A 27,500-nucleotide genomic window follows, 5' to 3' on the forward strand; every position below is an offset into this window, starting at 1 on the left:
TGGATAACTTTCCTGACACAGCCCTGGCCAAGAATCAAACCAACACCCTGTGCCACGAAAGGCAGGAATAAACATATGCAAGTTTAGTAACTTTGAATTCAAAATATATTTTACAGTGGAGGTTCAATCATTCACTTTGTAACAGGGTCTCTGCAGGTTCCAATAAGTCAAATTTAGGAATTTTTAAGACTTTTTTAAGACCATAAAGAATATAATTTAAGACCAGTTCACATTTGTACAGACAAAAAAGTACAATGACATAAGCGAAAATCAGGGGGCCAAAATGAATTGTAACTACCGTATTTCCTTGATTGCCAACGGGGCGCTAATTAATTTAAAACCTCTTCTCATTACTGCGCTTACCAAAGGCATGCGGTAAAAGTAAACATGAGCTAATCATTTTAAAACCTCTTCTCACTCCGGCACTTACCAAAGGTATGCAGTAAAAATTTGAGTGTGATGTAAACTTGGACCTTAAATCCTACTGAATAGCTCTTAATCTTCTTCCCTTTATGCGATTTCAAATTACCGCTATTGAAATCAGCCTCTTCCATTTTGAAAATGATGACAGGGGAAGTGTCACTGGTGACGTCACGAGTTTGACAAGGCGGTAATACTAAGCATGCGCTAATTGTTTTGGGAAGCGAGTTTGACCCGGCAGTAATTCAAGGCAGGCGCATACTATGCGGCAATTCAAGGAAATACGGTATATGAATTAATTCAACTACTCTTTCACATTGAAAACAAAAATGCTTAAACTAACTAAATATACCAGAAGACTCTCTATTGTAAACTAACTGAACATTTTTTTTTTAGCAAACATAAGTGGCATTTTTCAGATTTGCCAGAGAAGCGTTTTCTTGCAAAAGGTGCAGTGTGCTTCATATCAGTTGTTTTTATGTAACAACAACCAGAATGTCATCAATGGTAAAGGAAGAGTTGTGGATCGTGAGATCGACAGGCGGATCGGTGCGGCGTCTTCAGTAATGCGGACGTTGTATCGATCCGTTGTGGTGAAGAAGGAGCTGAGCCGGAAGGCAAAGCTCTCAATTTACCGGTCGATCTACGTTCCCATCCTCACCTATGGTCATGAGCTTTGGGTCATGACCGAAAGGATAAGATCACGGGTACAAGCGGCCGAAATGAGTTTCCTCCGCCGGGTGGCGGGGCTCTCCCTTAGAGATAGGGTGAGAAGCTCTGCCATCCGGGAGGAGCTCAACGTAAAGCCGCTGCTCCTCCACATCGAGAGGAGCCAGATGAAGTGGTTCGGGCATCTGGTCAGGATGCCACCCGAACGCCTCCCTAGGGATGTGTTTAGGGCACATCCAGCTGGTAGGAGGCCACGGGGAAGACCCAGGACACGTTGGGAAGACTATGTCTCCCGGCTGGCCTGGGAACGCCTCGGGATCCCCCGGGAAGAGCTAGACGAAGTGGCTGGAGATAGGGAAGTCTGGGCTTCCCTGCTTAGGCTGCTGCCCCCGCGACACAACCTCGGATAAGCGGAAGATGATGGATGGATGGAGTTGTGGAAAAACAGAGTGCAGACAGAGCGATTGTGTAAAAACAAAGAAGGCGATTATGGCTTGCAAACCTCAAACAGAATTCTGATGTGAATATTGTGGATAACATTAACATTTGCCCAGCTCATCTGGTGTGTATGGATACAAGTTTACAAGTTGTTGTGACTTTTTGAAAATATATTGATAATAAACAAGGACTATTTTTTATTCAAGCATGACAAGATGAATGTTGTCGGTCTTCGTGTTGGCCCTGCGATGAAGTATCCAGGGTGTACCCGGCCTTCCGTCCGACTGTAGCTCAGATAGGCTCCAGAACCCCCCACAAACCCGAAAGGGATAAGCGATAGAAAAAAGAATGGATGGAAGTTGAAATTGGGAAATCTTCCTTGCTTTCCTCACCCCACCATACACTACTGTAAACACTGAAGAGACAACCTTTATGTCAGTTGCTGTATAAACTTGGAAAAAAGATTAGGCATGATAAATAGAATAATAGAAATAATATAAGAGAATTGTGTTTTTTATAGTTTTACTACTGTGAGCACACTACTACCTCAGAGACTCAGTGTGTGCTTACTGTATGTAATAGTATGATTTCGAGACACTTGTGATTTAGGGCTATACAAATAAACATTGATTGATTGTGGGCTTCTCGGTGGAAGAGGGGTTAGTGCGTCTGCCTCACAATACAAAGGTCCTGAGTAGTCCTGGGTTCAATCTCGGGATCTTTCTGTGTGGAGTTTGCATGTTCTCCCCGTGACTGAGTGGGTTCCCTCCGGGTACTCCGGCTTCCTCCCACTTCCAAAGACATGCACCTGGGGATAGGTTGATTGGCAACACTAAATTGGCCTTAGTGTGTGAATGTGAGTGTGAATGTTGTCCGTCTATCTGTGTTGGCCCTGCGATGAGGTGGCGACTTGTCCAGGGTGTAACCCGCCTTCCGCCCGATTGTAGCTGAGATAGGTACCAGCGCCCCCCGCGACCCCAAAGAGAATAAGCGGTAGGAAATGGATGGATGGATGGATGATTGATTTCACTAGTAAACATCTTATATTTATCTCACTGGCACCACTTTACCCACATAACACTCCTTTGGGGGGTAACGTTAATCCTTGTATGGTTGTGCAAGTTATCTGTGGTGTTTCAGCATCTTTTTACAAAGATTTATCTTGGATTGTTTTACTTTTTTGATATAATTCCATTCACTTGCATGTTTACAAACCCTTACCTTCCTGATGGCTCCATATCCGAGTTCTAAGCACTTTAAACGTTTCCATCTATCGGCTTCAAACATGCATTAAATGGATTGTTCTGGAGTCACAAATCGTTGAACTTGCACTTACCCATCTTGTGCAAGAAATTCGGCTTTGCTGTGGGCTTTTATTAATTTTTTTTCACTGTACTGCTAAGCTGCAACAACACACTGCTGCGAACGCACACCACACTTGGTGGTACATGATTAATTCCCACTGGGGCAGCACAGGTAGGTTCCGTTTTGTACTTACATTATAGCGTCTTAAAAAAATCTAAACATTTAAAAGCAACACTGAAGTTTATTTATGCTTCAAATAAAATTAATGTAAATATATTTTTAAGACCTTTTACAATGACTGTAGGAGAATTTTTAGCATTATAAGGCCTCAAATTATTATTTTTTTTAAACTAAGACTTTTTAAGCATTTTAAGACCCTGCAGATACCCATGTCACCTGTGTATAGCAATCTACTATAAGTTACCAAATTATTACATCTTATGATTAATATTATAACAATATAATACAATTTAAAAATGTTTTTTTTTTTTACATAGAGTGAGGTTTGGCATGTTAAAAAACTGGCATCTGTAGACTAACTGAAAGTGTCAACTGTTTTTAACATAAATATGTCACTATATAAGAATTTCAATTGTCAATACCAATACCAATGTATTTCCACAATTCTCAATACTTATTTAATATTATAAAAAAAAAAAAAACATGTGCTCGACTGATTTATTGAAAAATGTGTCATGTGTCTAACATCAGTGTGCTTCAACGTCTTTTTGAGCCGAATTTAAATTGCAATACTAGCTGCCAAGAGACAACTTTTCATTCAAAAAAGAACTAAAGTGTTCTATTGGTGGGATGTTATCGACATCCTGTCTGGCTCACATCTTGTGGTGGTCAATCTAGCTCTTTTCTCAATCCTCGAACAAAAAAAGTCCGCTAAACTTGTGTTGTTTTCGGCTGTACGAAACGTTCAAATCGCTGGAACGATTAAAGTTTCTTCAGAGTTCCTCGAGAGGTTATCAAAAAGGGCAGAAAAGTGAAAGATTTGTGGAAACAACTACTAGAAAAACAGAAAACACTCCAGTCAAAGGGAGCAGAGTCAAACAATGCATGCGTTTGAAGCGATTGCAGGTTTGTTTGATATACTTTTAACGGTTATCATTTCACATTTAAGTATTAAACCACAGCTAACGTTACCCATGCTGCTACCTCTCTGCTCCGTGAGGGTGTATACGTATGTGATGTATGTAAGAAGGTGCCCTTGAGACAACAAAGAGTGAGAAACGCCTGTAGTGTAATGCCCGCAGCTAAAAGCAACTGCGTGAGAACCTATATTCCAACTAGGGCTGGGCGATATATCGATATAAACAATATATCGCAGGTTTGCCTCTGTGCGATATAGAAAATGACTATATCGTAATATTCGAGTACAAGTTCTCACGCAGTTGCTTTTAGCTGCGGGCATTACACTACAGGCTCTTCCCACTCCTTCTCGTTTCTCCTTCTCAGAGACGTAAAACAAGCCCGCCTTCTTACATAAGTCACATACTGTCGCGCGTTTAGCATCATACGCTCTAGCCGAGCAGAGAGGTAGCAAAATGGCTAACGTTAGCTTAGGCAGGTCGTGCAAGCGTAGCGAGTGACATTACAAGAGAGAGAAGGTGCAAAACTGATCACAAATGGAGGAAGAACGATTAATGCCCAAAAAAACAGCAGGGGATCCATCATCTGGCGGTGGTTTGGCTTCAAGAGGGAAGATATTCAGCAGACAACAGCAATATGCAAAGTATGCAGCAGAAGTGTTCCTAAAAAAGGTAGCAGCACTACTAATTTGTTCTTTCATGTAAAAAGTCACCCGCGAGAGAATGAAGAGTATTTAATGAATACAGTTTTGGTCAATTGACTTAGTTGTGATTTCCCTCTCTGCATGAAAGTTTAAAAGTAGCATATATTAATGCAGTATGAAGAAGAATGTTTTAATGCAGACACATAAAATCATCATACTGCTGTGATTATATGCATCAGGTGTTCATTCAAGGCTCCATCCATCCATCCATCATCTTCCGCTTATCCGAGGTCGGGTCGCGGGGGCAGCAGCCTAAGCAGGGAAGCCCAGACTTCCCTATCTCCAGCCACTTCGTCTAGCTCTTCCCGGGGGATCCCGAGGCGTTCCCAGGCCAGCCGGGAGACATAGTCTTTCCAACGTGTCCTGGGTCTTCCCCGTGGCCTCCTACCAGCTGGACGTGCCCTAAACACATCCCTAGGGAGGCGTTCGGGTGGCATCCTGACCAGATGCCCGAACCACCTCATCTGGCTCCTCTCGATGTGGAGGAGCAGCGGCTTTACGTTGAGCTCCTCCCGGATGGCAGAGCTTCTCACCCTATCTCTAAGGGAGAGCCCCGCCACCCGGCGGAGGAAACTCATTTCGGCCGCTTGTACCCGTGATCTTATCCTTTCGGTCATGACCCAAAGCTCATGACCATAGGTGAGGATGGGAACGTAGATCGACCGGTAAATTGAGAGCTTTGCCTTCCGGCTCAGCTCCTTCTTTACTTTATTCAAGGCTATGGCAAAATATTGAGATATATATTGAATATCGTGATATGGCATAAACATACCGCGATATTAATAAAAGCCAATATCGCCCAGCCCTAACTCCAATATAACAATATAGTCATTTTCTATATCGCACTGAGACAAACCTGCGATATATCGAGTATATCGCCCAGTCATATGTGTGACGATATTGAAAAAAGGCAGATATCGATGTATTTTTTGCATGTTGGTATCAACTTAGCATCACCGTCGTGAATCACCATCAGTGTATGTGTGACACGTAAAGGTAAAGAATGACATGGACTCACCCTCTGTAGGGTGACTGTGTACTGCTCCCACACAGTCTCCTCCATGACCGGGTTCTGGAAAGGAGAAGGCAAAATGATCATGAGTGCTTTAATTTCCCTTGCAAAATAATAATGAGTTATGCGGACAAAGCTATTTCATTAGCTTTCGCTTGGAAACAACACAAACTCCTGTGCAAAACAATGACTGCGCTATAAACTCTCACTTTGAAAATGTACAGAAGACAATGATAATAATTCCATCCATCCATCCATCCATTTTCTACCGCTATTTTCTGGCGCCTATGTCAGCTACAATCGGGCGGAAGGCGGGGTACACCCTGGACAAGTCGCCATCTCATCGCAGGGCCAACACAGATAGACAGACTACTTTCACACTCACATTCAAACACTAGAGCCAATTTAGTGTTGCCAATCAACCTATCCCCAGGTGCATGTTTTTGGAAGTGGGAGGAAGCCGGAGTACCCGGAGGGAACCCACGCATTCACGGGGAGAACATGCAAACTCCACACAGAAAGATCCCGAGCCTGGATTTGAACCCAGGACTGCAGGAACTTTGTATTGTGAGGCAGACGCACTAACCCCTCTGCCACCGTGAAGCCCAATGATAATATATATATTTTTTTTAATTCAACTGTTGCTGCAAAAGCACAAATAGTTGAATGGAAATGTAAAAGTCGCGGCAGAATCACTTCAATGTTGAGATTAAGTCAGCAAAAATCACTCTTATAGTTTATCGTCTGAACCTCAAGAAAACCACAATTAAAATTCATCATTATTTGAAATATTTAGATACAAATACATACAAAACTAATAACTAAAATATGTCCAAAAAATTTTCAAAATCTTCTATTGTTACCTAGTCAGTTGACTTCTTTCCAAATACAATATGACATTTTGATGAACTTTGCGTACATTTTAGTTGCGTCAATAATGTAAACACTTTAGCAAAATAAGTGAGTCATTTTAGTGGAAACACTCACAAGTCCCTGCAGGATACGTATGGTTTTGACCGCGTGCGCCCATTTCTTGTGCAGGCTCAGTACAGTCTTCATTACTGGCACGCTCCTTCTCGTCCGATTGCCGTCTTTCCCTGATTACTGCTAGTGCCGCTCTGGCAAACTGATGTGCGCCACAGCCTCCTCCTTGGGCACAGCTGCACAACCACCAGCTGCTCTCTCCCTGCATCTGCCCGCCTGCCTGCCTTTGACGTAAGCGCCATTCTGCTGGCCTACATTCAGCACAAATCCCAGTGTCAGTAGACTGTAAACATAGGGACTGACTAACGCCTGTATTGGAGGGCGCGGTCGTCCATAACACAACAAAAAACATTTCCAAGAATGGATATCCAAACTACAACGTAAAGGCCAACACACACCTGATGGAATTACTTTTGTACTACTTACACACATTAGGACTCATGCTATCTATTTTGCTAAGCAGATTCACAAACAAACTCACTACACACTCCCAGCAGCCCTGCCAGGAGGGATGGTACCTTTCACATTGGAACCCATACGCTACCAATTTCCCGTCCCAAAGGCATCAATATCAATATTTCACGTCAGCAATTTTATGTACTTAAATAAATCATTTTCGTTTGATCAATCAATCAATGTTTATTTATATAGCCCTAAATCACCAGTGTCTCAAAGGGCTGCACAAACCACAACACAAACCACAACGACATCCTTGGTAGAGCCCACATAAGGGCAAGGAAAACTCACCCCAGTGGGACGTCGGTGACAGTGACAATGATGACTATGAGAAACCTTGGAGAGGACCGCATATGTGGGCAACCCCCACCCCCTAGGGGACCAAAAGCAATGGATGTCGAGCGGGTCTAAATTGATACTGTGAAAGTTCAATCTATAGTGGATTTGATAAATAATAAAATATCTTGTTTTCATTTAACGGTGAGCAGATTAGACCTAGACTTAGACTTCCTTTTATTGTCATTCCAATTTGAACTTTACAGTACAGATAAGAACAAAATTTTGTTGCATTAGCTCATTGTAGTGCAGGATAAAAGAGCAATAAGTGCAGATATAAATAAAAAGATTACGGTTTACTGATAAATATATGGTGATGATGATAACTTTGGTGTCCAGTTGTTGTATCTTGATTTCTTACACTTCGGAGTGTAACTTACACATTTTATATAGTAGACTTTGCATTAAGTTGCAAATCCAAGATGGCAGTGGTTTATAGACAACAGTGTGTTGCCATAGTCAGGAAGTAGTCTTTGCCATTAAAGTTAAAGTACCACTGATAGTCACAAACACACGCTAGGTGTGGTTAAAATACCCTCTGCACTTGACCCATCCCCTTGTTCCACCCCCAGGGAGGTGAGGGGAGCAGTGAGCAGCAGCGGTGGCTGCGCTTGGAAATCATTTCGGTGATTTAACCCCCAATTCCAACCCTTGACGCTGAGTACCAAGCAGGGAGGTAATGGGTCCCATTTTTATAGTCTTTGGCATGACTCGGCCGGGGTTTGAACTCTCGACCAACCAATCTCAAAGCGGACACTCCAAACACATTAAGTTGAATTTGCTAGTGTTAATAAGTAAGTGGTGTTTACACCAAGTATTGTACGTATTACACACCAGCTGTTTGATCGGAACGAGCATCTTAGTTGTAGTTTTAACTACCACATTTGGATGTGATGTTATTGCCATGTACAATCTCAAATGCTAATTAATAGTATGTAGGCCTATATGACATATCCATCAAGCTAGCTCATCTTGAAAAGTGGAGTATTACTTTAAAATGCTTTCTATTTGCATGGAAAATTGCAAATTACTGTGCCAGGAGACAATCCAGCTGACTCCACTACGAATACGCTTGTCTGCCCAGAATGGGCCTAAACCAGCCAAGTCTGGAATCCAACATGACATCACGTGCAACAAAGTAATCCGAATTTTATACTTGTTGATTTTACAGTAATTGGTACCTGATAGTACCAATTATATCCGGTCAGTACATACCCGCCAGCCAGAACCAGTTGACTTAGCTGCTGTGGTTCACGTGCAACATAGAAATCCAAATTTTATACTGGTTGATTTTACAATAATTGGTACCTGATAGTACCATTATTTTCCGGTCAGTAGATACCCACCAGCCAGAACCAGTTGACTTAGCTGCTCTGGTTCTACTAGCTAATGGTAGTTCATTGATCAGCTCCCAGGAAGGGCGATTACATTAATTAACTTTTGTTTACTGCTCGTCTTGATTACGCGTTTGGCGTTTGCATATACTCTCCAAAGTTGAGTGAGCAAGTGTGACATCTTTTTGACTTCATGGATTATTGTTATTCTTTCTAGGAAGAAGAAAAACATCAACTCTCCTTCCGGGACCTCCCGTGAAGGACAGCAGAAGAATCTGGGATGTTTCTTTAAAGCAAAACAGGTCAACGAGGAGTCTAATATTGACATGAATAAAAATAATAACTAAACATAGCGTGTATTAACATTTTCTACAATCAATTAGGTAACAAACATTGAGAATGTTAACAGTGTGTATTAAATGTGAGTGTTAACTTTGACTCTCAACTTTCAATCAACCCGACAGCAGAGTGTCTGGTTTGTTATTCATCCTCATCATACTATAAATTAAGATTAATTCTTCATCATTAAGATTTAGTGCTGGATATGACATCACTTTCCTTTTTACCTATAATTAAAAGTTATGTTTTGTTCAAATGGCTTAGCATATATTGCTGGCTATTATCTTGTATTGTACAAAATGCATGTGGTCCCAGTAATTGTGTAGTCACAGTCAAACAATACATGCTTTACTATACTGTACAATACGATACTATAGTGTGTACTACTTTTTTCTGTCAGAAACCAACAGGAACAAACAAAACAAACACACATGATGTGATGCAGTACACAGGTTTGACTAAGTTGTGCCTAGAAAAACAAAGGCCGTCTCAAATTGAATATATCCGTCTAGGGGAGAGGGAAGGGAAGGTTGTCATGCCAACATTGAAGAGTGAGCCAGTGAGTTTTCCCTGTGATGCTTGTTTTTTTTTAACATTTGTTTTGGAGAAAAAGAAGAAGCTAAAAGAGCAGTGGTCCGCAAACATTTTACATCAAGTACCACCTTGGAAAATACCTTGCTCTACATCAGGGGTCGGCAACCCGCGGCTCTGGAGCCGCATGCGGCTCTTTAGCGCCGTCCTAGTGGCTCTCTGGAGCTTTTTCAAAAATATATGAAAAAAGGAAATGATGAGGGGGGGAAAAAAATATTTTTTGTTTTAATATAATTTCTGTAGGAGGACAAACATAACACAAACCTCCCTATTGCTATAAAGCATATTCCATCCATCTTCTTCCGCTTATCCGAGGTCGGGTCGCGGGGGCAGCAGCCTAAGCAGGGAAGCCCAGACTTCCCTCTCCCCAGCCACTTCGTCTAGCTCTTCCCGGGGGATCCCGAGGCGTTCCCAGGCCAGCCGGGAGACATAGTCTTCCCAACGTGTCCTGGGTCTTCCCCGTGGCCTCCAACCGGTTGGACGTGCCCTAAACACCTCCCTCGGGAGGCGTTCGGGTGGCATCCTGACCAGATGCCCGAACCACCTCATCTGGCTCCTCTCCATGTGGAGGAGCAGCGGCTTTACTTTGAGTTCCTCCCGGATGGCAGAAATTCTCACCCTATCTCTAAGGGAGAGCCCCGCCACACGGCGGAGGAAACTCATTTCGGCCGCTTGTACCCGTGATCTTGTCCTTTCGGTCATGACCCAAAGCTCATGACCATAGGTGAGGATGGGAACGTAGATCGACCGGTAAATTGAGAGCTTTGCCTTCCGGCTCAGCTCCTTCTTCACCACAACAGATCGGTACAAAGTCCGCATTACTGAAGACGCCGCACCGATCCGCCTGTCGATCTCACGATCCACTCTTCCCCCACTCGTGAACAAGACTCCTAGGTACTTGAACTCCTCCACTTGGGGCAGGGTCTCCTCCCCAACCCGGAGATGGCACTCCACCCTTTTCCGGGAGAGAACCATGGACTCGGATTTTGAGGTGCTGATTCTCATTCCGGCCGCTTCACACTCGGCTGCGAACCGATCCAGTGAGAGCTGAAGATCCCGGCCAGATGAAGCATATATAAAGCATATTGTTTATATTAAACATGCTTCACTGATTCGAGTATTTGGCCAGTGCCGTTTTGTCCTACTAATTTTGGCGGTCCTTGAACTCACCCTAGTTTGTTTGGATGTACAACTTTCTCCGACTTTTTAAGACGTGTTTTATGCCACTTCTTTTTCTGTCTCATTTTGTCCACCAAACTTATAATGTTGTGCATAAATGAACAAAGGTGAGTTTTGTTGACGTTATTGACTTGTGTGGAGTGCTAATCAGACATATTTGGTCACTGCATGACTGCAAGCTAATCGATGCTAACATGCTATTTAGGCTAGTTATATGTACATATTGCATCATTATGCCTCATTTGTAGCTATATTTGAGCTCATTTGGTTTCCTTTAAGTCCTCACAATTCAATTTATATCTCATGACACACTATCTGTATGTAATATGGATTTTAATTTTTTGCGGCTCCAGACAGATTTGTTTTTGTCTTTTTGGTCCAATATGGCTCGTTCAACAATTTGGGTTGCCGACCCCTGCTCTACATGTACCAACAAACACACTGTACAAATATCATCAACAATGATACTCTATATACAGTACAAATGTACAGACTTCTTCAGCTTTCCAATAGAAGGAGCCCGCATAGCGCAATAGTTTGAGAATCACTGCAATAGAGAATAGTCTGCTAAGAAATGTTAGGTTAAAAAGTGTCACAACTCACAAGAATGGTGGAAGCTGTCATGTATGTGGTTATCAAATGCAGCAAGAAGATGAGGTTTAAATGAAAACAAAGCAGGAAACATAAAAGCAGAGTTTTACAATAACATGATTTGATTGTGTGGACTTGCAGGATAAACAGTAGCTTCCCAACTTCTATTACATAACACCGGTTTCCTCTACTTTGAAGTTTAAGCTCAACGCTGCTGCACAAAGCGTCATGTAATCCATCTTTCAGTAACAAAACAATAGTACTAAAAATATGGAAAGACTTCCAATATTGTAATATTCAATTGTTGGTCACTTTGATTGTGTAAATGATATAGGGAAATAGCAAATAATGAGAGGAACTACTGCACAGACACAAACAACTGACAGATAAAATTAAACTTTCATGTCTGGCCTTAATATACTGTATCCGACCACAATATATTATTATCATTTAGAAACAGCTTGAACAATAGCGGCTCTATTATACTTTTATGGAGCAGTCACATATTCCCAAACAAATTGTGTATATATATACATATATATATATATATATATATATATATATATACACACACACACACACACACACACACACACACACACACACATATAGGAAATTACCATATATTTCAACAAAAAGAAGTCATAAACATATACAAACATATGCAACATATATATTAAACAAGGAGCATGCATGAAAGGAAATACAATAGCAGAGTGGTATGGAGCGAGACAAAGAAAGCTAAACAAGTTTACAGGGATAAGGTAGAACACAAATCCACCAGTGGAGATCTTCGGGCAGCTTGGAAATAAATAAAAGCAATGACCTCCATCTCTCAGGGAGTTAGTGGGCATGACAGGAATCTTATAAAAATTTAAGGACCTTCCAGATGAATATAATCGTTTTTATTCCCGCTTTGAAAATAATGACTTTTCCGACAATATTTTCTTCCTTAAAGCGTCTCTTACTCCTGATCCAAACATTATCACCAAGCAGTAGCATGTTAGAGCGCTTTTTAAACAGGTCAAAATAAGGAAGGCCCTTGGTCCACACCTTACTGTATTTATGGGTGCACTCTCCAATATTGTGCTGACCAAGTTTTACTAATGTGAGTACACTACTACCTCAGAGACTCAGTGTGTGCTTACTGTATGTAATAGTATGATTTCGAGACACTTGTGATTTAGGGCTATATAAATAAACATTGATTGATTGATGATTGGGCTTCACGGTGGCAGAGGGGTTAGTGCGTCTGCCTCACAATACGAAGGTCCTGAGTAGTCAGGGTTCAATCCCAGGCTCGGGATCTTTCTGTGTGGAGTTTGCATGTTCTCCCCGTGAATGCGTGGGTTCCCTCCGGGTACTCCGGCTTCCTTCCACTTCCAAAGACATGCACCTGGGGATAGGTTGATTGGAAACACTAAATTGGCCCTGGTGTGTGAATGTGAGTGTGAATGTTGTCTGTCTATCTTTGTTGGCCCTGCGATGAGGTGGCGAATTGTCCAGGGTATACACCGCCTTCCGCCCGATTGTAGCTGAGATAGGCACCAGCACCCCCCGCGACCCCAATGGGAATAAGCGTTAGAAAATGGATAAATGGACGATTGATAACAAAAAAAGTTGACATTGTTTCATCATATAAATACTTGGGGACCTTTTTTGACGACCAGCTCAAGTTTGATGTAAACACATATTTTATAGCAAAGCGAGCACGACAGAGAATTCATCTTTTCAGGAAACTAAATTATTTCCCTGTCAGGTCTGTTATACTTTGTCATTTTTATTAAGCATTTTTTGAGAGTTTTATGTGTTTTTTCTTTTATTTGTTGGAGTAACTGATTTTTAGTTAAAGACCGAAACAGCCTGACTAGTATTGTCAAGTCATGCTCTAAGAATACCGGAGTAACACTTCCACACATAAACTTCTGCAACGAGAAAATCCCCGGAAAAGCAAAGAGAATTTTAGCCTTACTGACCCATGTCCTTGCGGGGGAATTCTCTCTGTTGCCTTTAGGGCGAAGTTATGCCCTTCCTATGTGGAAAACAAATTACTTTTCCAAATTAATCGTCTCATCTGCACTCAAAGTTGTATTGTTACACTGTTTACGTATTTATTTATTTATGGTGGGCCATGTGTAGGCTTTACGACCTGCAACAACCTGCTGCTCAAAATGACCTGCCCTTTGAGGGATTGACAAAGTTGTTGGAATTGAATTGAAGGCTTGTGTAATATTACACAAACACATGACAACCATATACAAATTATTAGGGTATTGTTAAAAATGTGATTAATTTATCAGCCAAGAATGCTGCATATAACTCAAATTTACATGCACATACACATGCAAACACACAAAGCACTGTTTTAGTATGAATAAAATATTAAATAAAACAACCTCTGATAAAAATATTGTGCCAGGCTGCCCCCTTCTGGAAAAAAAATGTAGGACAAGTATTGAAATATTGAGGTTTTCAAAATATGTTTAGTGTCCAGTTTATTTCGAACATGCATATGACACTGACCTCTGAAGTGTGGCTAAACTACAATTGTGAAGTTTTACATTTTACAGACAACAACTTTGATGTTTGATCAGCACACAAATGTGTACACAAGGAAAACTTCACTGCATGGGACTGAGGTAGGACATTAAACCAATGTTGTGTGAAGTATATTCAGATATATATATACACAGAGTATTTATATATTTGTTTATACTTGCGGGCTAAACTGTGCATGAATGCTGAACATAGCAGGTACACCAACTAACGATGTTGTTTAGTGATTCTTTCCTGCAAACATTTGCAGCATATATATATATATATATATATATATATATATATATATATATATATATATATATATATATATAAATACATATATAAAAATGCAGTACAGGCCAAAAGTTTGGGCAAACCCTCTCATTTCAGTGTGTTTGCTTTATTTTTTTGTTTATTGTCACTGAAGGCATCAAAATTACGACACCTGTGAAGCTCATTGAGAGAATGCCAAGAGTGTGCAAAGGGTGGCTATTTGGAAGAAACTAGAATATGAAACATGTTTTCAGTTATGTGTTCATTCATAGTTTGGATGCCTTCAGTGACAATCTACAATGTAAATAGTCATGAAAATAAAGAAAACCTCACACACACACACACACACACACACACATATATATATATATATATATATATATATATATATATATATATATATATATACTGTGTATATACACATATATAAACATACACACATATTTACTGTATATAAATACACACATATATACACATACATACACATATATACACATACATACACACCCATATATATATACAGATACATATACATATATATATATATATATATATATATACACACACACACACATATATATACATACACACACACATATATATACACACACGTATATATATATACACACACACATAATATATATATATATATATATACACACACATATATATATATATATATATATATATACTTATTTACATTAAAATAAGCAGCACCAGTAGATATTAAAGTAATTACAGTAAAATAAAATAAGTATTTGTATACACAAAAAGTATTTAAGTACAATATTTAGAAGTAATTGTATATTACAATTACTTGCAGTGAAGTAGTAGTGATATCAACAGTCCTTATAGAAGTAGTAGTATATATTTAAGTACTAAAATAAATAGTGCAAAATAAAAGTACTTACATTCAAAATAAATAGTATTACTATATATATCCATCCATCTGTGTATATGTATGTATATATATATATATATATATATATATATATATATATAAACGTACTTAAAATAGTGAGAGAAGCATTTAAGTACTTACTTTGAAAATAGTAGCATTGCATATTAAAAATACTTTCATTAAAATGAGTAGTAGTAGTAGTAATATGCTCATATTAAAATAATGAGTAGTAGTACATATTAAAAGGGCTACTTTGAAATAGTGCTAAATAGTGCATATGAAAAGTATACCTAACGGTACTTTCAAATAAGTATTCGTAATATTCTGTACTAAATTTAATCACTAACATTATAAAAAGGTCGTAGTAGTATACATTATATTAAAAGTACTTACTGTTGTATTGGGATGTATTGCAATGACTTACAGTAGTGGTATGGTGTAGAAATGACAATCTGTACTTACATGAAAAGAGTGAGAAGTAGTATATGTGCTCAGAACGAGCAGGTCTCCTTCCCTGTGAGGCATCACGCACTTAGCAAGATGTCCTCAAGATGAAAATAAGACTTTTCCACACAGTCGTAGGCTTTGTAAACAGTCAAAATTTGTATTGGCAAGAGTCAACGAGTTTACAATCGGTGATAAAGAACAAACAAACTATATAAAGTTGATGTACACACGACCACGAATAAAGGGGCGCCGAGTACAGCACGCTGTGGACAGATGATACCAAACCAACACAGGTGGGGGTTTTCATGAACTATTTCATTGTTCACGGAAAAAAACTACAACATTAACTCTAGGTTTTAATACAATGTTTTCCTTACCATATACAAATGAAATAATGTGAGGACTACCGTGAAATACAGTAAGGGTGGAAAAAATACAAAAAGTTGATAAAAAAAAAGAAGTGTGGCGCAGTAAAAACCCCACTAATGGATCAGTCCACAGAGTGCAATGATTTCTAGACAACCTGCTGTGAGGCTTTCAGACACTAATAAGCATTACGGTAATGCAGCAAAGAATAATAATCTCCCGTAATTCAGTGTGTTCTTAATTTAAAATTATTATTGATATGTACTAAAATAAATGCATCAATAACTATATTCATTAAAATGTGTGGATATATATATGTATATATATATATACACACACACACACAAATATATACAATGTATATATATATATATATATATATATATATATATATATATGTATATATATCCATCCATCCATTTGCTACCGCTTATTGGGGTCGCGGGGGGCATATATATATATATATATATATACACACACACACACATATATATATACACATATATATACACACACTCATACAGTATATATATATATATATATACACACACATGCAGACACACATATTTTATGTATATCCATCCATCCATCCATTTTCTACCGCTTATTCCCTTTCGGGTTGGCGGGGACCCCTGGCTCCTATCTCAGCTACAATCGGGCGGAAGGCAGGGTACATGTATACATATATATATACATATATTATATATGTGTATATATATATATATATATATATATATACACACACACACACATATATATATACACATGTACATATTTACATTTATATAGAAACAAACACACATATATGCATATATATGTTCATATATATATATATATATATATATATATATATATATATATATATATATATATATATATATACATGGCAAATTCTTGCATCCAGCACACCTTACAACAGTGGTAATAAAAGATGCAACCTATGCTTAAAAGAGAAACTGTTTATTATATATCACCTAAACCTGTCATCTCTCAACAAGTGCAGCAAAATCATATCAGGCGGAAACACCTCCTCGGTAACACATGAGCCAATCACTGCGCCCTTACGCCTGCTTGTACCTACCCACTCTGTGCCCTATATAAACCATTGTATGTGAATGCTTCCATTAAAATCTCCTGATGATTGAGGGAACCCCTCATGAAACAGTTCTGTAGAGATGAAGTAGTCTTGTGATTTTTCCCACACATACATATGTGTATATACATACATACATACATACATACATACATACATACATATATGCATACATACATACAGTACATACATACAAATATACACATACATATATACACATGCATGCATACATACATACACAAACACACATTGAATGAATGCCAAATCTATGTATAAAGCAATCAAATATTGTATCTATAAAAAGACAATTGTAAAACAATCAAAACATAATTTTTAGTTTTTACAGCATATACTAGATGATAAATACACATTAATTTAGAGATGAAACTGTAATTTCTGCAGGACTGCTTGTCCTAGACAATGCCTTTGGATAAGAACTCTTGTCAGGTTCGCTTGGTATGTTTTTTTTTTTTTTTGGTGATTAACATTATTATTTTGTACATTTTAATTATGTCTCTGTACTGTTCTTCATGTCATGTCTTCAAGTGATAGATAATAGTTGTTTTTTGGCACAGATTCCCCTTTGTGTTTTGTTTTGTCTCTGCTACATTGTTGACCTCCATACTCCCGCCGACTCTCGCTGTAATATTCTTTGAGGTTACGTAAAAATGCTATCGCAAAGTAGCTGTGCTGCTGCAGTTACATTAGCAATAGAAGAGAGCAACAGAGATATATTGCACAAAACCCAAAACCAGTGAAGTTGGCACGTTTGGTAATTCGTGAATAAAAACAGAATACGATGATTTGCAAATCCTTTTCAACCTATCTTCAATTGAATAGACTGCAAATACATGATATTTAATGTTTGAACTGAGAAACTTAATTTTTTTTAGGAATAATCAAAAACTTGCATTGTGTAGCAGGAAAATTGTGTGTCCTCATGTGAACACAGAGACACAATACAATAATAAAGACGCTTTGAAGAAAAGCACACAAACTCATTAGTATGTGTATGTGGACAGAAATACAAAGTATCTAAATAAAGGTTCAGTTGTTGTTACATTTGATCTGTTTGTGTTTCTTTTCTGCCCATTACTGTAAACATTTATCTTGACTTTTTAGCAGCACAAAGGAAACCGATCATCTGACCCTACAACAAATTTAACAGCACTGCAATTTCAACCTTTTCTAATAATACACATATCTAATAAAATGTACATCTCTGGGGAAGAAAATAAAAGTTACGGAAGCATCAAAAATGTTAATACGACAACCATTCACTAGACATATTAAATTATTCTGCTTTAATGTAGTCCAGTCTTTATACTTAGTGAGACTGTAGTTAAAAGGAGGCTGTGTCAGGAGGACTACAGCATGTTTCTGTGGTTTCTTATCATCCTGTGTGCAGGACAGGTCATGTCAGATTATTTACATTCAAATAAAGAGAGCAAAGTAATGACTCACTGCATTTCAAGCAGTGTATCAAGGGAAGAGGAGTTAACTTTTGGATGAAGTTAGAAAAAAATGCATGCATGCCTTAGCTTGTAGACAGAGATGATGAAAAAATACTTTCATGAGATCGAAATCTATTACACGAATACACAAGATCTAAACAACTTAATTGTTAATTTACTGCAATACTTTGTGTGCTCAGAGGTGTTATTAATCATGCTAATAAAAACAAGAAGCACAAAAAAGCATGACGAACCAAGACAAATAGGGGTGTAACGGTACAAATAGGGGTGAAACCATTTCGGTACGGGGGTTTCGGTTCGGTTCGGAGGTGCATCGAACGAGTTTCCACATGGACATATTAGGTAGCGCACCGCACGTTGTGTAAACAATGCAGAGCGAGGCACAACATACGAGAGGCTAGCAGCGACCGGGCTAGAACAACATGCAAAAGCCAGAGCAGGAAGACCCTCCTGCCTCGTTAACATCTCCCCTTTGGGAACACTTCGGCTTCGCGGTGCGATACAACAATGGAGGACGGCGGTTTGCAAACATTGTTCAGCAGCAGTAAGGTATGCTTCTGCCAACACGTCAAACATGCTAACCCCTTTGATGCGGCACCACCCCCAAGTCAACTTCGCTTTAAGGAATAGAAATAGCGTGGTGTTTGCGTGGTGTAAACAACGCATTCAAGCAGCCTCTCCTCAGCCAGCCAGGCAGGGCTAAAGCAATAACAAATGTTTTTATCGCAACACATTTAAGACCATCCATCCATCCATTTTCTACTACTTGTCCCGTTCGGGGTCGTGGGGGGTTGTTGTATTGCATTAAAACTAGATTTTGACCTACTTCTATGGTGGAAGAACAATAAGCCCATTTATCCTCTTACTACCAAGTTAGCCAGGCATGGGGGAGAAAAGTTAATCTGAGGCTCAGTTGATTTGAAACTGTTTAATGTTGCACTTTTTATACGTAGAAGAAAAGTTATGTCATTTTATGTCATCTGAGCAACAACTGGAGGAAGTTTAATGTTGATTAATGTGGACCCCGACTTAAACAAGTTGAAAAACTTATTGGGGTGTTACCATTTAGTGGTCAATTGTACGGAATATGTACTGTACTGTGCAATCTACTAATAAAAGTTTCAATTAATGAATCAAAAAAATCACTTTATATGAAGAAATGTTTTGTTAAGAAACCATTCTGAGTCTCATCTTATTTAGTTTTTATTTTATATATGTTGACTACATTAACCCTGGCAATGGACCCTGTGTATATATATATGTTATGCCATTGTTTACAAATTTGGTAAATAAATAACCAAAAACATTTTTTTTTCTTACTGTATTGAAGATGAACCGAACCGTGACATCTAAACTGAGGTATGTACCGAACCGAAATTTTTGTGTACCGTTACACCCCTAAAGACAAATAAATGATCTAAAAAAAAAAAAAAGAACCACTAATTTGTCACACATTAATCAATGTTGTTGATCATCCTGGTCAACTTTTTTGAGCCACCTGAACAAACAATAACATCAAAATATACACGACTAAATTCACTGTAATGTATTTCTTGGGGGTTGTCAGCTTGTTAGTTACTCAGTTAGCAATATATCTTTCAAAGTTGTGGGCAGATTTTGATGAAACTTTATGGAAATGTCAGAACATTAATAAAGACCAACCGATTTGTCTTAAGTATTTAAAGGATTCTTTATTATTGGGAGACAGAACCTGGTGGAGGTGTGCGCTCCACGAGTGCTTTAATAGCTTCATATACTTTTAAACATATCTAATTTTTAATGTGACACAGTCCAACAAAAAAACAAGCTGCAGGCTACAAATGGCCCTCGGCTGGTTTTTGCACACCACTGACATACAATACATGAATTACCATGAATTGATTAACGTGGATCCCGACTTAACAAGTTAAAAAACTTATTCGGGTGTTACCATATAGTGGTCAATTGTACGGAATATGTACTGAACTGTGCAAAGTACTGATAAAAGTTTCAATCTATCAATCAATCAAAACATATGTAGCATACCACTGGTATACATATGACATACTGTATATGATATATATGTGTTAATGTAATATAACACTGGTATATAATATATATGTAATGTACTAGTGGTATATTATGTATGTAATATACCAGTGATATACATCTATGTATTTAATATACTGTACCAGAGGTACCTACTCAGTGGCCTAGTGGTTATAGTGTCCACCCTGAGATCGGTAGGTTGTGAGTTCAAAACCCTGGCCGAGTCATGGGAGCCATTACCTCCCTGCTTGGCATTCAGCATCAAGGGTTGGAATTGGGGGTTAAATCACCAAAAGGATTCCAGGGCGCGGCCACTGCTGGTGCCCACTGCTCCCTTCACGTCCCAGGGGGTGAGCAAGAGGTTGGGTCAAATGCAGAGGACTATTTTCACCGCACCTCGTGTGCGTGTGTGACAATCTTTGGTACTTTAACTTTAACAGTGGTATAGAGCAGTGTAACGTGGGCTCCATCCAGTTAAAGATTCACTTAATATACAAACACAGTGTTACTGTTCAAACAGTGTGTAATGTTACAGTGGCCAAATACATTAACTATGTGTGTTAATCTACTGATCTACTCTGTATTTTATGCTGCAGCTGTTACATATACTGTAATATTATACATGGTAATTGTTATATATTGTATATATTATATGAAATTATAATATAATATAATATCAGTAAATATAATATACTGTATACATAATATGTAAATATTACATTTATTATGTTTTATGTTGTTACTACAGTACATTTTTAGTCTACTTGATACCTGCATGATCCTTTCCATTCTTACACTTTCCATCCTTTGTAGCTGAGCTACTGTGTGGAACAATTTCCCTTGTGAATCATTAAAGTGAGTTTAAGTCTAAATAAAACATCTGCCTTGTTTTAAATTAATATGTAGGCAAACTGTATTTTAATGTTGGTCATTAAAGTGGTACTTGGATAAAGTGTTTTCTGACGTGGTGCTTGGTGAAAAAAATTGAGAACCACTGGTATAGAGTGTAGTGTGTATGTAATAAACAAATTGTACACATGTATGAATGTAATATACCAGCAGTGTACTATATGCATGTATAGTATCACTGGTATACACTACTGTATGTATGTAATATACCAGTGGTATACAGTAGAATAGAATATGCTTTTATTGTCATTGTACATTGTGAACAATAACAATTGGGGGTCATCCACCAACAGCAAAGCACATACAAACAAGACATTTATGTTTCAGTTGAAAATGTACGTATGAAAACCAATTATGTGTGAAAAGGTAGGTAGCATAAGCATATAAAAGTGTATATGCACAGCAAACAGAGTGTCGCAAAAAGTTACAACCTTACAGTGCGGTAGGTAAATAACTGGCATATACAGTAGAACAGGGGCGCTCACACTTTTTCTGCAGGCGAGCTACTTTTCAATTGACCAAGTCGAGGAGATCTACCTCATTCCTATTTATAATTTACATTTATTTATTTATGAAAGAGACATTTTTGTTAACAAGTTAATGGTGTTTAATGATAATACAAGCATGTGTAACACACATAGATTCCTTTCTTTCATGAAGACAAGAATATAAGTTGGTGTATTTGATTCTGATGACTTGCATTGATTGGAATTAGACAGTGGTGCTGATAACGTCCGCATTTTCAAATGGAGGAAAAAAAAAGTCCTCCTTTCTGTCCAATACCACATGAAAGTGGTTGGATTTGGCATCTCATTTGTCCAACTTGCATACTCGTTTTTAAACACTTTGTTATGAGAGTAGCATATGTGTGTGGCCCTTTAATGTCTGGCAGCAGGTGAGTGACGTCAGTGACTGTGCGGGTGGGCAAGCAAGTGAGAAAGCGGTCGCTGAGGGCGGGGGAGAAATACATTGGCATCAAACTCTGTAGCTTGCTAGCTTGTGCACGCTAGCTTTCTGAGACTCTTATTTTGTTAGCACAGGCAGGATGAAACAGGTCTTTTATGGTGAAGACAGGAACTGTGCAGTCGGTCTTTAGAGTTTTGACAGTAGGTACGGAGTCTCTAGAAATAAAATGTGTTTCTCTGCGTCCGCCCTGTTTGTGATTTTTTTCTTAAATATGAGCTCGCAGCAGCCAGCGTCATCTCACAAGATCCTCGGGTGACGAGAATGTCAAACAACTGACGAAAGTGGAATCTTGGTATGATTGATGATTGCTCATTTTTATGTCTATTTTTTAATGCCTGGCTTGAAATCGACTGACACACCCTCCGAGATCGACCAGTCGATCGCGATCGACGTAATGGGCACCCCTGCAGTAGAATGTCTATTTACAAAGGCCTCTATTTGCGTCCTTTTCGTTTTACAATGTGTGAAATATGCCTCTGTGTGCCAACCAAGTCACGGTGTACAAACGCCTTATTCATTCAGTCATTTTGAAACCATTGGGGGCTAATACTTTGGTGACATCACTTCCTGTACACGCAAGCACTGCCAATTTGAAGAAGCAGGGGCCCGCTGGGTAAGATCCCGTTTACATTCCATTATTTCCACAATTGTCGTACCTTTTGACGGTCAGAGCTGCGTCAGCCTGTCTTAAACGCCTACTGAAATGAGATTTTCTTATTTAAACGGGGATGGCAGGTCCATTCTATGTGTCATACTTGATCATTTCGCGATATTGCCATATTTTTGCTGAAAGGATTTAGTAGAAAACATCGACGATAAGGTTTGCAACTTTTGGTCGCTAATAAAAAAGTATTTAGTAGAGAACATCCACGATAAAGTTCCCAACTGGAGAAAAGCACTGCCTCTACCGGAAGTCCCAGACGATGACGTCACATGTTGATGGCTCCTCATATATTCACATTGATTTTAATGGGAGCCTCCAACAAAAACAGCTATTCCGACCGAGAAAACGACAATTTCCCCATTAATTTGAGCGAGGATGAAAGATTCGTGTTTGAGGATATTAATAGCGAAGGACTGGGAAAAAAAAAAAAAAGTTTAATAAGTTTAAAAAAAAAAAAATTCCGCCATTGCAATCGCGTTGTATTGAGACAGATTCATATGTTTTTAGAGACATTTACAAGGATAATTCTGGGAAATCCCTTATCTTTCTATTGTGTTGCTAGTGTTTTAGTGAGTTTAACAGTACCTGATAGTCGGGAGTGTACGTCCACGGCCGGGTGTTGACGCGCAGTGTCTCGGGGAGGCACAAGCTCAGCTGATTTCCGGTAAGTGGCGACTTTTTAACCACAATTTTCCATAGGAAAGTTTCACCTCTGGGAATTTTAAACAAGGAATCACCGTGTGTTTGTGTGGCTAAAGGCTAAAGCTTCCCAACTCCGTCTTTCCACTTTGACTTTTCCAATATTAATTGAACAAATTGCAAAAGATTCAGCAACACAGATCTCCAAAATACTGTGTAATTATGCTGTTAAAGCAGACTACTTTTAGCTGTGTGTGTGTGCAGCGCTCATATTCATAACAGCCCGTGACGTCACGCGTACACGTCATCATTACGCGACGTTTTCAAGAAAAAAGTACCGGGAAATTTAAAATTGCAATTTAGTAACCTAAAAAGGCCGTATTGGCATGTGTTGCAATGTTAATATTTCATCATTGATATATAAACTATCAGACTGCGTGGTGGGTAGTAGTGGGTTTCAGTAGGCCTTTAAAGATCACTTCGTATGAACAGAAATGGTGTGAACGTGTTCAAACTCTTACAGTCTTGCAGTATAGCTTCGGATTGCCAGACAACTACTTTAAGTTAGTTAGCCTCCAGTACGCGGCCCTTTTAGTTCAAGGATTTTACCAGCTTTTCCGCAGCAAGTCTTTAATTGTGATGAGACTAAAAAAGATGCCACAGCGGACTTTTATTACAGCGAAGGAGAAGGCACTACCTGGACACGAGCCGATGACTGATTGCCTCTCATTGCTAGTTTGTGCCAATGCTAGCCGTGAATTTGTGAAGCCACTGCACTTTTATCACTCTGAAACTCCCAGAATGTTCAACAATGGCACAAATATTCCCAGACACAGGGAAAATGTGTTTGCAGTCCGTATGGCCTATGGGAAGTAACTGTAAACCTGGAGGTGTCGGATCTGATTGACCTGAAACAGTGTCCTTAAGGGTAAAGGGTCGAACAGGTGGTGGGATGGTTGAGAGGGCTTGCCAGTGAAGGGCCTTCACTTTTTTAAGGCAGCAGGATTTGGAAATGTCTTTTGGGGGGCAGGCAAGGATTTTCTGGGCTCTTTTTATGACTTTCTGCACCGCCTTCCTGTCCTCCATTGTGGAACTTGGATACCACACACTCAGTGAGTATGTGAACGTGCTCTCCACAGAGCAGTTATGGAAAGCTAGCAGCAGCATCTCATCCAGATTTTTTTTCCTCAAGAAGTGCAGGTGCTGCAAGGCTTTTTTCCGCAAGAAGTACAGACGCTGCTGGGCTTTCTTCACCCGGGCCTTGATGTTAAAAGATCAAGAAACGTCTGCGGAGAAGGTGGTGACCAGAAACCGGATTAAAGAAATAGTTTCCACCATTTAGAAGGAATGGGGGCGTGGGCGTGGTTTTGTCGCCTTGAGTCCACAATGAGTTATTTTGTTTACTTGGCATTCGGGGTCAGGTTATTTCTAGTGCAGCACTTTGTCAGGTTGCTGATCTCCTCCGTGTATCCATCTCGTCTCCATTTGTGATGAGCCCAAATGAGCGATGGCATCCTTTGGAGATCAGCTTGCTCTGTAAGTAAACTGGTGGGGGTCGAAGGAGTCAGGGACAAATTCTTTGATGTGGCTTGTGACTAGACGCTCAAAATCATTTAGTCACTACAGACTTAAGGGCTATGGGTCTGTAGTCATTGAGGTTTTTTTGGGAATGGGAATGATCACAGCCCACAGCAGCTTTTATGGATTTTCTGGAGTTGTTGGGGTGGGACTGTTAGCTCCTCTACCAGGGATCTACTGTTGTTTGTGGAGGATGAACTCTGTCCTCTGTAGGTGACCAGCGCATGGATTCCCCTCCACATCTGCTGGGACTCATTGTCCTGTAGATGGTCCTTTGTTTTCAGAGCGGTGTAGAACTTGACCGTCAAGCTTGGCGTTAGCGTCCGTAATAAGCGGGTGCAGACAGGATTCTGTTACAATCAACAGACAACACTTACGGGCTGTACTGTTGTAGTAAAGCTGCGATTGTAACTGGTCCGTTTAGGTGGCAAGGGATCTCACGTCGAGGATCAGAATGGGTACTAGAGGAGGTCCATGTGCTTTTCTCCTTACCGGAGCAAGCAGACCCGCTCTGCAGCCTCTCTCTCCGCTGTCTCCTCAACCCTCCTCGTCTTCCTGTATGTATGTAATATACCACTGGTATACAGTATGTTTGTAATAATCCCTGGTGGCATATTTTATAATGGTAAAAATTAAATGCTATCTTTTTTAACAGCCCTTAAGACGGCTGTTTGATTAGACAAGAAAACCTTAAACCCTTTTTGGAGCATGTTTTGACAAAAATGTGCTGGGATGCGTTCGGCAAGTCGTTACCCTTCTGCATACTAGGAGTGAATGCGCGTCAGATCATGTCTGAGCTGCCAGTGGATTGGCGTGGCGCCTCGGTTCAGTCAGTCAGTCTATCTTGTGCAAGAGACGGGTGATCATTTTGAGATGGCTACCCAATAACTATACATTCTAAACCTGAGATATGGATCATTAGCCATGCCGGCAGGAAGCCTCTGACAAGGAATAAATTACCTTCAATTGGTGAAATTGATTCACTAGTTTGCAGCTCCACAAGAAGGAAAAGCAAGCTCTCTGCAATGGTGCGAGCAGCGCGATTGCAGAAGTAGAGCCATTCTGGGCCAAAGCAAGAGTACCAAAAATGACATCATGAAAACTGCTTGACGTTTACAGCAAGTGGCAGACACAGCAATAAGGCCAAAAGCAGTCCGGACTAAGACCTGAGGGAGTCAGGCTCAAATTCATCAGAAGCCTTGGTGACCTTTTTGATGCGGCTCACGGCAATGCCCTAGCTCTCATTATTTTCCGGAGGATTGAGACTTCCTTCTTGCTCAATGTGAAAAGGGCAGCCGTGGCAGCTTGGCTGGGGTATGGCATGTGTTCAAATTGCATAATGTCTTGTCTTGTGTAACAGCAGTTCTAAGCATGTTGCAAATAATTCAACAATTGCATGCGTGATGTGAATTTTAAAACATAATTAGGTCAAGGTGAGAAATTGCGTTGAACAAAATAGAAGGTGAGAAGAGCCCTAGAAATTGTTGATGCGGAACCTCTAAATTGTCTTCGATTAGCCTAATAATTTAACACAGTTGTTTTCTAGCCTAACCAAACAATCACAGCTGGGGCCGTTCCAAAATTTAAAAGGAGTTTTGTTTTTGTGCCTCCCAATGGAACACACGTATGCATATAAAATAGCAATGGTATAAACGATGTACTGTATGTAATATACCAGTGGTATACAGAATGAATGTACTATAACAGTGGTATACATTATGTATGCAAAGCACCAGCTGTTAATACAAACAAAAAACATTTAATGATTGAGTAATTTGTATTTTGCTGATTACTGACTCGCTTCGGGGTATCGGGGAAGCTGGAGCCTCTCCCAGCTGTCTTTGAACAATAACCTGGGTACACGGTGCACTTGTCAGTCAATAATCGAGCATACATACAAGAATGTCATATTTGATCATAGCTTGGGGAGGAAGTGCAGTCAGCTTCTCAACATTCATACATCATTTAAGGGCGACATGTTGACGGAACATGAGACTCTGAAGACAAACACCAGCATAATTCTGCATGATTCAATCTGAACGTACCATCATGATTGCAGAGTAGCTGCGTGAAGACAGGCGGCGAAGATACAAGTACTGGGCTTCTCGGGGCCAACAGAACTTGCGGCTGGATTTAAAAAGTGCAGCCGAGGTCTGGTCAGCTCCAGG

The 27,500-nt window shown here is 39.6% G+C and overlaps 1 protein-coding gene across 10 annotated transcripts in view; it reads right to left on the reverse strand.

Moving 5' to 3' along the window:
- Positions 1–27,500, reverse strand: part of tjp2a (tight junction protein 2a (zona occludens 2)) — a 98,246-nt gene that overhangs the window by 46,893 nt on the left and 23,853 nt on the right. For 8 of the 10 annotated variants that reach the window (XM_061876948.1, XM_061876943.1, XM_061876950.1 and 5 more), the window contains exons 2-3: positions 27,378–27,500; positions 5,652–5,705 (exon numbers count right to left, since the gene is read on the reverse strand). The exon at positions 27,378–27,500 is cut by the window's right edge and continues 7 nt beyond it. In XM_061876948.1, the coding sequence (XP_061732932.1) occupies positions 5,652–5,705; positions 27,378–27,383 (60 nt within the window). In that variant the 5' untranslated portion in view covers positions 27,384–27,500. Of the gene's footprint in view, positions 1–5,651; positions 5,706–6,632; positions 6,773–15,629; positions 15,870–27,377 lie in introns of those variants that run through there. The other 2 variants (XM_061876947.1, XM_061876946.1) reach the window with 2 other exon arrangements.

The sequence above is a fragment of the Nerophis ophidion genome, linkage group LG17 (genome assembly GCF_033978795.1).
Source record: "Nerophis ophidion isolate RoL-2023_Sa linkage group LG17, RoL_Noph_v1.0, whole genome shotgun sequence".
Taxonomy (NCBI): Eukaryota; Metazoa; Chordata; class Actinopteri; order Syngnathiformes; family Syngnathidae; genus Nerophis; species Nerophis ophidion.